The sequence below is a fragment of the Plectropomus leopardus genome, chromosome 20 (assembly GCF_026936395.1).
Source record: "Plectropomus leopardus strain MGB_pleo_1.0 chromosome 20, ASM2693639v1, whole genome shotgun sequence".
Classification (NCBI taxonomy): Eukaryota; Metazoa; Chordata; class Actinopteri; order Perciformes; family Serranidae; genus Plectropomus; species Plectropomus leopardus.
The window spans coordinates 17549342-17560784 of record NC_142195.1 but is presented as its reverse complement, the minus strand read 5'-3'; the positions used below and the strand labels follow the sequence as shown (position 1 = coordinate 17560784).

The 11443-nt window shown below is 37.7% G+C and overlaps 1 protein-coding gene across 1 annotated transcript in view; it reads right to left on the bottom strand.

Moving 5' to 3' along the window:
- Positions 1 to 2137: 2137 nt before the first annotated feature.
- Positions 2138 to 11443, bottom strand: part of sardh (sarcosine dehydrogenase) — a 49721-nt gene continuing 40415 nt past the window's right edge. The window contains exons 19-22 of the mRNA XM_042508865.2: positions 8873 to 9035; positions 8543 to 8711; positions 6828 to 6963; positions 2138 to 3323 (exon numbers count right to left, since the gene is read on the bottom strand). Coding sequence (XP_042364799.1) covers positions 3195 to 3323; positions 6828 to 6963; positions 8543 to 8711; positions 8873 to 9035 — 597 coding nt within the window. The 3' untranslated portion in view covers positions 2138 to 3194. The remainder of the gene's footprint in view (positions 3324 to 6827; positions 6964 to 8542; positions 8712 to 8872; positions 9036 to 11443) is intronic.

Sequence of the window (11443 nt, the reverse complement as noted above, 5' to 3'; positions counted from 1 at the left end):
AGAGGCAGGTAGTGTCCATACATACAAATGCCTTATTCTACCTCAACTCTTCTTTTGGCGGTTTACACAGTGCGTGTGTGTGTGATGAACTTTGTTTTTTGTTTGGCTTTAACTGTGTTGGTGTAAGTGAATGTAAACATGGATGGAAAATTAAATTAATAAGCAAGTTCTGGAGGTGTGAAGACAACAGTTACTCTTTGTAGTTAGCTTTTAATTTCAACGCACAAAAAATTAACAGAACGTCTTTAAGTACAGCTGCATTTAAGACATGAGTCAGCTGTCAATGTGCTGAACTGGCGATGTCTCTTTTTTGGTGTTTAACCCTTTGAACTCTGAGCAAATTGGCTTGATTTAAAATATATATATACATATATATATATTGGAAGAGGGTAATGAGCAATGAAAGAAGAAATGACCCAACAAACAGCAAGAAATTCGTAAAAAAAAAATACAAGAAAATTACTTGAAAATTAGTTAAAAAAAATAAAAAATAAACATACATTAAAAAAACAACAAAAAGACAGTTAAAAAATAATGATTAAAAATATACTTACAATAATTATTATTTGTTTTTCCCCTAGCATTTTCCTTTTTTCCCTATATATTTACCCTAGCTCTTAAAAAATCATTTACTAAATCTATTCATTTCTTGCAGTTTGTAGAACATTTCTTACGAAGTTGCTCATTGCCTTTTTTCCCATGTTTCTGAAAGAAAATGCACCAGTTTGCAGTTTCAGTTCAAAAGTTTAAATACTTGTTACTTGTCCGAAACCAGCACAAAAAAAGACATACTGACAAACAAACCATGAGCTACCTTGCTAGCATACTTGTTAGCAGTTTTAGTTTTTATGTGTATAAAAACACACACACAGACATAAAAAGGCACCATAGATTCTCAGTGCGTAGACTGAATTGTGATTTTAAGACTTCTCTAAAGAAACCTATAGGGACTTGGTTACTTGATTAAGCATGATTTACATTTTTATTTCACAAATGCTACAAAACAGTCCTGCCATACTCACTACTCTGCTGTACAAAGCTCATATTTTGAATGAAAAGCTTTTATTAGTTTTATTGTGCTGTTGTGCTCAGCGCCTCCTGCAAATAAAAGTTCTCCATCATGCCCCCTGCTGGGAGGGTTTTAGTGTGAAGAAGATGCACAAATTGAGTTTGATTTAACAGAAAAACATCATGAAATGAGGGCTCTTCAGAATGCCTGACTTGGTAGATAAGTCTTATTAAGTAACAATGCATGTGTTAAAAAAACAAAACTAAGAGAATTGAGTTTGCAAACAGCAGTGACAGCAGTTTAACACTGCAGAGCACAGCGACGGGGGGACGGATCGGGAAACAAGGGGGTTCTATCTGTAACAGCTGCTTTCTGATAACTCTTGTCTTTTTCTGTCATTTTTCTCCAGCAGTGTTTTGTCCCTGGCTGGTATATTGTGCCTCAGGGTGTTTTTTTCTTTCCCTCTCCCTCTGACTGATAAACACTCTGCCTGGCTAAGATTTAGATACCACATAGGCAAGAGAAACCCTGTTTTTAGTCGTTATTATCAGAACAAACATCAGTCACTTTAATCTGACTCAAACCGCCAGAAGCACTAGTGTTTAGTTTGAGATACTTTTATTTCCCGATACAGGACTGAATGGCCTTATAGGGTGAATCTTAAAATATTATAGCATTACATTCTAATTTAATACAGTGTACAGGACTAGGGCCATCCTGAATACAACTTTTGGGGCCTTCGGAGCTTTAGTGGTAGACAACAGCAAGGGGAGGTCACAGACTGTATAAATAATGGATGTAGCTACTGTGACGTATCCTATTGGTTTGTGGACTGCTGTTTTGAAGCCTTGAGTTCTGCATTTCGGCCATCACCATATTGGTTTTAAAGAGCCAGAAGTGACCATATTTGGACGACAGGGTGAAGCCATGGAGGAGCAAGGGTGGATCTGACTCACAGACTGTAGCAACGCCTAATATATATATATATATATATATATATATATATATATATATATATATATATATATATATATATATATATATATATATATATATATATATATATATATATATATATATATATATATATATATATATATATATATATATATATATATATATATATATATATATATATATATATATATATATATATATATATATATATATATATATATATATATATATGTATATTTAAATTTGTATATATATAAATTAAAAATAGACTATTAACCTAATTAATGCATATACAAATAGTCAAATATTAAGTTCCAGCAGCCCTAATAAAGATGAAATTAGAATTAATTGCTTGACTCTATTATCAGCCTAAGACATGCAGTAGTTTTTATCTTGAGCATTTGTACACAAAGGCTCTGCCCACTAATTGAGAATTTAGGATATTTACTTCTCACACACATGCATCTGTAATTGTTGTTAGCCCTTATCATCATAATTTGCTGTCTGTGCTTTATATAACACATTGCCATCATACCTATAAACATGGTTATTATATTAACCCTAATGTTTACTGCTGTTATAGCTGCTAGCTCTTCAAAAAGATTAGACTTCCTGAGTTATCAAGTGTTAAGGCTTCGACATCCTAAATTAGCTTTATCTGACTGCTGATTGTTTAAAAAAGAGCAACGGTTGTTAAGTTTAATTTCTATTTCTAAAACTAAAGACTGATCATGTGCTGTTATTTGAGTTCTTTAAAACTAATCGAGGAAAAGCGCAGGCTTATTCAAAGATAGCTGGAACACAAATGTGTCTTTTTTTCCAGTTTACCCAGGTGTACTGGTAACTCTAATTTGATTACTGCAGATAATAAGATACCTCTTGAATTTGTCTTCATAATTACACTATTCACATGAGAGCATTCACAGGAGCACAGTGTTTAACTCAGAGCTCCACAACAAATCATTCATACCAGATTAAAATCAGCTCTTTTATGTCTCGATATAGATTTTGGGCCATCTACAAAAGTTACATCTCATCCCTCACAGTTCCATCAAATCACAGATATAATCTTTATAAAATTGTCAGTTTCAAGATGCATAGTTTTTTACAAGGAGATTAAGACTAGAACAGCTGCATCTGCATGTAAAACAATTTACAACTGCACCTCATACAGCCTGATTCTCCAGCCAGAGCGTGTGTTTTCTTCAGTTTTCATGTGTGGTCCTTCTCAAGCATAAATGCCCTTGACGCGTTTATTCTCAGGGTCAAATGGAGATTTGAGGTGGGCCTTGGCCTTGAATGCCACTCCCATCCTCTCCAGGGTGAACTCGCCGCTCTTTATGAAATCGGCGCTCACCTGATAAAGAAAGGAAGGAAGAGATCAGAGCATGAACGGGAGGGAGAGAGGGAATTAACTTTTTGGGAGATGAGGAGAGGATGGAGATTAAAACAGAGGGTGAAAATGAGATGGCCAATTAATCTACACTCTTTGTGAAAGTAGTGTTCCCAGCTGGCGGAGTGCTCCAGAACGGACAATTTCACGGCGTTGGTATCTGACAGAGGAGAGCGGTGCAGGGGTTATAAAACGCTCAAAGCAATCCTTTCACTCATGAGTCAATGTCAGCTCCCTCGTAACCCAGAGAGCTAATTTTCACTGACTGACTCCCCTTTTCTCTCCCTGCAGCGCTCACACTGATCTGTCACTCTCTTGCTCTTTTATTCACACGCGTACACAGAGCTCGCTCTTATCACCACTTAGTTTTTTACTACTTTCATGTTGAAGTAGAGGGGACAAAGTGATCAAAGGCTCCATCCAACCAAGAACCTTATTTAGGGACAAAGTTGCCTCTACTGCAGCTTAAAACATCTGCAGCCAAGTGGTTTGTAAGTTAATATGTTGTAATTTTAGTTGTATTGAATTTTTCTCTGTAAATTTAGAGTACATCTAATACGTCTAGTAGTCTTTACATTTCCTGCATTGCGCTACCTGCTCGCTAAAGTGCTAGCCTCAGTGGCGTCTACATGCCGACAGTAGAGGTTACCTCGCAGCAGCGCTTGCATTACTTGGAGGAAGAGTTTGGGCCTTTTGAATTGGGGTTTGCAAGAAGTACTTATCCATATTCAGCATGTCAAATAGAGTAGATGGTGGTTGGTATGTCTCCAGGTTAAAGAAGCACAAAAGAGTACTACCACGGAAGCAAAGCAACAAAATGTATTTTAGCCACCTTAAAAAAAAAAGCACCACCTAAAAAAATTGTATTTATAGTGTGCTATAGTGTTTTCACCACTTTACCTTGCAGTCCGAAAGTCTTTTCCGATGGGGAAGCAGTTAAAAGCCTCAATTCCCAATCTATGCTCTCATCAATGACTCCGTTGACAAAAACAGTGATTTTAGCTTGCTGAACACAGGAGCTGCTGGTCTAACGCTGCTGTAATCAGTTAGTTTGTTTGTGTTATTGTGTGAATTTGGAGAATCTGAACTGACCCTTTTAAACGCCAAAGTCACACTTAAACACAAACAAACCAACTGTTCAAGGCAGCGGTAGAATAGCAGCTCCAGTGTTTAGAGGTGTTTAATTAATGTTTCCCTCTATAGAGCCTGGCTTTTAAGAGAGAGATACAGTGGCTTCAGTTTCCAGTCAGAAATCACTATCTGACAATAAGGCAAACCAGTGAAAATACCCTCAATATAGAGAACATTTAAACTGATATTTTTTTGCTGACTATGGATACCTTATAATACAACACTGCTAAAAAAAATAAATCAAAACTAGCACTTTAACAACTTGAATGCCAAGCATATCATGTACACAACCTTGTTTCAATTCAATAACAGCCCCTACTGCAGACGTTTAGGTCAAACACACCTTACTGCAAGACGGTGACATTTTTTTCGACGCACAGTCCGACTTGTTATGGATAATGTAATTCAGAGTTAGAACTGGGATTTTCACTAACCTCCAAAAACGTACAAAATGCTGGTAATGCTGTCACCTGGAGTCCTGCTTTAGACAGCTGAACAATTTACACATATTTATTCATAAATTTAGTGTAACATTGTGTTTTTTGACCTTATCCCAATCTTCTGTTGACAACGAAGCATTTAAGCACTTTTTGTCATGGTTCATTGTGCTGTAACTTTGAATTGTATCTGGATGGATGCTGCTTCTTTTTATTGCAAAACAAATCTACCGGCAGGTACAAATAAAGTAACCTGAACCTGACTTAAACATTGAATTGAAAGACACAATGACATAAAAAAAGAAAATATTTTTCAAGTTCTATGTTCATCAGTTATTGCTTATAAATGCCAAATACTTTCATATCAAAATGCCCCTCTTTTCTCTTCCTGTAAAGTATCACAATCATTTTGATGACTCATGTTGAACTTCATAATTTAAAGCTGCACTTGGATCAGTAACTCGTTCCTAAGAAGAAGTGCGTGTTTGCAAACGCTATATTTCCAAAGAAAGTCAGAGGTGTCATTTATTCAGTCCACCATATCCTCTTTCTCTTGAACTTGCAACACAGGTGTTGGTGGAGGGCAGCAGTCAGCCACGTTCACTGTTGAGCAATCCAATCAAATAGGGACCTGATTTAAATCCCTCTTGTACTTATACCCTGACCACATAACCCACTTCACTAGGGAATATGTTTTATTAGAGAAGTTAAAGAAGCTACAGCTGATGTTTCACTGTAACTTCAATGACTTTGCTCAGTTTACCATCTTGGCCATCTTCATGGTGGTGTAGTATGTACAAGCACAACAGAATAACAACTTTTTTTTTTTAAAAAAAGGAAACACTGAATACATTCACTTGTCAAACCACTGAAGCATGTGCAGTGCTCGGTCTGACAGCAAATGAAATTGGGGGATACATTTTAATGGTGTACCCATTTTCTTCGTTACCACTTTGTCACAGTGCAGTGAGACGGTGAATTGAAAAAGAAACACAAGAAAGAAAAGAAAGAAATGGAGAGTGATCAAGCGTACAGAGGAGTGCCAACACTTTTAGGAGCGGTGACACTTCTTACACACACAGACACACAGACAAACACACGTTTACTTCTGCAGAAGTCAGTGATGTGATTGTAGGAGATAAGCTCTGTAATACTAAGTGACAGGAGACTAGACACTAGACCTGTGTGTGTGTGTTTGTATGCGTGTGTGTGTCTCTGCATTTGAGTAAGTGCATTTCCACACTGAAGTGCTCAACAAAGCCAATGGTCAATCGGCTTTGCTTTGTTATGCTGGTCACGACTCGGGGATGGATATTAACCAAATGAGCACACACAAATACAAATACAAGGACACATGCTATCACACACACACACAGTTACATGTGTCAACTGAGCGCACACTCATAGATATGGATCTCAATACTCTGACAAAACACAGAAGGATTATTCTGCATTTTAAAAAATGCTCATTGCCTTTGAGTACACCACTTCAACCAGTAACTTTTTGTGTCCCTCTTGCTGCTCCCATCCTTCTGTTTGATGCTTCATCTGTTATTCTGTGTGTGTCTGTGTGATTATCAAGAGAGAAACACACACAAAAAACTGTATGCGGGCCAAAAAAACGTATAATTCAGTGTAAAGTGGGACCTGACCGATAGCCTTAGGCTATGATTAATATTACCTAAAGCTCACATCCTTGTACGCAAAAACACAGCAACACAAATAAAATACTTTTTTTTGTGGTTGAGTGTATGCATTCATTCTAAGTATATGGTGTACCCAAGCCAATGAGAGCTGATATGAGACAATATGACAAAAGCCCAGAAAACAAAGCTGATCATATGAAACATGGATACAGTGTGTACATGTATGTGTGAGTGTGCGTGTTTAAGGCCCTTACCACTCCTCCATCAGGATTGCGGATATATCCATAACCAATAGTTTTGTCGATAAAGAAGCCATAGTCAGAACGCCGTATATGACCCACAGGGATGCCATTACGGAAAATGGCCTCCAGACCGAACATCGGTACTTTCCTGGTAGAGACGGACGGGGGGCATGGAGAGAGGGAAAGAGAGAGGGGGAGAGTTTAATTACATTCAAACTAACACCACACATGGCCAGCTTCTTTCACAAAATCTACTCATTTAATCCAAGTTGGACTTCTTTTCTTTAAAAGCGAGAGCAGATTTAATGAAATCTGTTCATATACTAAAGTCTGTTGGCTACAAACTCATTAGAGTCCAACACAGCGGACGGACTCCCTTCTGCACACACCAGATCCAGCTTTTTCACACAGACGCAAACACAACTTCCCACTAATCATAACTGTCAGGACCAAACAGAATATGCCCACTTTGATAACATCTCTTTCCCTTACAGAAAGCAGTCATCTCATCATATCCAATTGTTTGCTTACATCTTCAGCATGTAAACTCCTCAGGGTCAGAGAAAAGCATACATTTTTAGTTTGACCATCATGCAGTTTTGTGTGTATCAAACATACAGTGATAGATGTTCCTCAACTCATTTGAGGATAAAATCTTTCATCTGAAATTTACACTTTAATACTAACCAAACCACCAGTTGATGTAATTGCATCTTAGAATATAATTTAAGTGAAATATTTTGAATGTTTTATGTGTTTTCAGACAAAAATCTAACAGAACAAGACAGAAATGTTTTAAAAGTTTCACTTTAGTCCTGTATTTACTAAAAGAAATACAGCAAGGCAAATGTCTCAAAAGCAAATGAGGAAGTATGAAGGAGGAAATTTAATAATATTTCATTAAACTGTTTCTCTATCTGGTTACACAGTAAACACACTGTATTTTTTCATCATCAGTATTACATTCACTCACTGCACGTTTGGTAAAGGCATTAATATTAAAACAACTACGAGAAACTTTCATTTTGTGTTGATTTAGCAGCCCCTGTAGACAAAAGCGGCTATGCTTCCATGAATACCACCATCTTTTGTTGTGAAGATCATAATCTGGTTTGCACATGCATTTGTTTTGGAAGCGACTTCAAGAAAGACGATACTAAATTTTAATACATTTTCATCACTGTAGGGTACTGGAGAAATACAGTTTACTGAGCTTTGAGAATTTCAGACTATTTTCAAATTTGTGCTTGGTGTATAGAATTATAAGTGGATTGCCCCCTCCTCTGTTATGGGACTTTGTTTATACTTGCTTAATAAGTTTAATTAGATCCTCAGGAATCCTCTATAAGACACTGTACCACACCATTTTGCTGCTCTTCATTTTGTGCAAATCAGCCAGACATCATTGAAATACCCTGACTGATGATATGAGGAGCAGCTGACCTTAAATTAGTAATAAATAGAAACACATTGTCTTCATGACTTGCTCTTATTGTTGACAAGTCTACACTTGTGATGTACCATTGTCTGAAGCTTTTATAGATGTGAAATTGCTAAAATCTACCATCTGGTACGGTGCACCAAATGGTGACATTTGTGTTTTAAAGCATGTGTGCATGCAAAAAAATTGCATCCTCTGAAAGTTACTATAGTGTTTAAATTTTCTGTTGCAGGACACATTTCATTAATTCTTTTCTGACTTGCATATAACTGCAGGCTTTACTGACTCATCAATGGTGAAGCAGACGATGCGCCTCCTCAGCCCCTCCTCCTTCTGTTTCTCCAGCCTATCACGGCCCTGGAACGGAATCGAGCTCTTCAGTTTGCAAGTGAAGCCGAGCCCCGACTCCAAGGGGGTGTCATCTGGGCGAAGGTCAGCGTGCCAATGTCTGTAGCCTGATAACAACACAACAAGGGCAGAGAGAGCATTTTTTTAATGAAAAATTTCAATTTTCAAGGTAGTTTGTGCACTTAATTTTGTTTACTAGCTAAATGTATGCTAATCTCTACCTGAGCTGGATTTGCATGTTGAGGTATGACCTCTAATTAAAAGTAACCTTTCTCTATGCTGAGTGAGTCGATGGCTCTGTAGCCTGAGTTGATGATGCCGTGTTTTGCACCAGCAGCCATGACAGCCTGGTAGACTGGAAGGCAAGAATCTTTGGGAATGTGCAACTCCCAGCCGAGCTCTCCGACAAATGACAGACGCATCGCTCGCACCTGGAAGAGAGAGAGAAGGCTTTGAGAGATGGAGAGAGGCATGTAGAGGACCAAGCTGCCATGCCTCTGCACAAACACATAAACTTCACCTTTCAGGTCCAGATCTACTTGTCATGCATTTTAATACAAACAGCAGCTTCCTTGTGCTGCTGTTGATGAGGGGAAACAAAAAACCAAGAAAAACCACCGAAAAGAATTGGAATAGAATAGATGCAAAGATAAGATAATGAGCAATAAGAGGGAGACAGGGCAACTTTAATCTCCTTTTGGAGATGAATGTCCAAACTGCTTTAAGTCCCAGACTGAGATAGTTGAGGGTTAAAGGCTGAGAGTAGGAAAAGAGGGGACAGAGAAAATAACAGTGCAGGGAGGTAGGTAGAAAGGCAGAAAGAGGTGAAAAGTGTAATATGACAAACTAAAAACGTAGGTGTATTGAAAGAAGGAAAACATACACCACGAATCAAAAGAAAGAGTTAAGTATTTATCAACCCTATTCTCATAATTTTGTCCATTACAAAACTGGGCATGATAACATTTTACTCAGCACTTCCATTGTAGAGATTTTGAAAAATGCAGAAATAAGGGTGTTGAATGGGGCACAGCTTTAAAAAAAAAAAAAAAACTAATTTAATAGATATCATCTCAAAAACATGTCTTTTAAATGGCATGTAAACACAGACAGTCTGGAAATCCCTGTAGCTGCTGTTGTGAAGGGCTCTGCAGCTGTGAAACAATCACCTGCAACTATAATCTGTCTTTCCTACAGTAGCAACTGATGAAAACTGCACAGTGTGTATTTTGACATTTTTTTCCATCATACAGACAAACAGACAAAAACTCTCTGCGCTGTCTCATATATCTTTAGGATACACAAAAGTTCGATACAAGGCAGGCTACACTCTAATCTAAAGAACATGGTAACATTGTAACAGCAGCTACAGGGATTTCCATGGGACTCCTTACATTTGAGATTTCACCAAACTTAAAAAAGTTTTTCACTGAAAGCTGGTCTTTTCACAAAACTGGGAAAAGCTTTTGAAAATGGTGATACATGACCAGAAAAAAAAAACAGAGAAAAAGAGCTGTGACATTTGGCTTTCCTTAAGAGATAGAAAACCTACAACTACCTAAATGCACTATTCTACACTGTATCTATAAATGCTCCTGCTAGTGGGAGACATATTGCGTGTTACCCATCTGAAAACAGCATGGCGGCGAGCTAGTAATAAGCAATATTGTACTACAGCAAAACAGCAAGCAAAAATATGTTTCTGACAATAACTGGGGAAGAAAAAGGCAACACAGTAACAGAATCTTGGTATATGTGCTGCTTAGTTTGAATGCTGGATCTGCTTTTTAGGCCCCATCTTCACAATACAAGAAAACAGTATGCCGCCAACTCCCTGCCAAGTTTTCAATACAAATATTGGGAAGTACAATCTAACCCTAAAGGTAGAAGCGTATTGTGTCCACAACAGAAAAAAAAAAAATCTGTATCTTGTTATAACAAGTAAAGTTTCTTGCTATAACATGAAACTATCTTGTTATAACGAGAACATTTTCTTTATGTTATAACATTCTTACATTAAACTTGATAAGTTTTTTTTGATAAGTTAAACAGATTTTTTTTTTTTTTTTTTGTCATTGGAGCAATGTCCTTCCGTAGATGAGCGGGGATACCTGGATGCTGGTAAGATGGAGGAAAGTTTATCATGGTTAATTTACATATACAACCCTCATGATACAAAGCTGGTTGAAAATCTGTTTTTTTTTTAACAGAATTTACAGAAAAGGGTTTCAGAAGATTTCTATTGAATTTTCCTGTGACTGTCAAGACATTACAATCACAATAGAAACACTGTGAATAACACCCAGGTTGACAAACACCAAACAGATTAGGATGCAAAATTATATAAGTGAAAGAAGAGGGAAAGCTAAATCTAAAAAAAAAGGGAAAAAAAGGGAAAGGAGGCGAGTGAGAAAATGTGGAGGGGAGTGAAAAAAAAGAGGAGAGAAAACTCTCTCCAACAGTTTCCCCAGTGGGTGCTGTGACAGCCAGGCCATCTGGCCAGCCAGGGATCACCCTGGGCCCCATATGTACGCCATGAAACTCTGGGGAGGACAGTACATGTAGGCCCACACTTGTACACAACACACACTCCTCCGGATACACAGGCGCCAAAACTTAAACACACAGAAACACACACATGCATCATGCACACTGTCACTTAAACATTTACCAGGCGAACATTAAAGGCGGACACACAGAGCAAAGTTACAAGTACAAAAATGCATATAAACATGAAGTCATATGACCTAACACGCATGCCAGGACACTCGCTTCTACTGGCGAGTGGGAGAGAGAGAGAGCGAGAGAGTCTAATGAGCTATGAGGGGAGCAGAGGGCA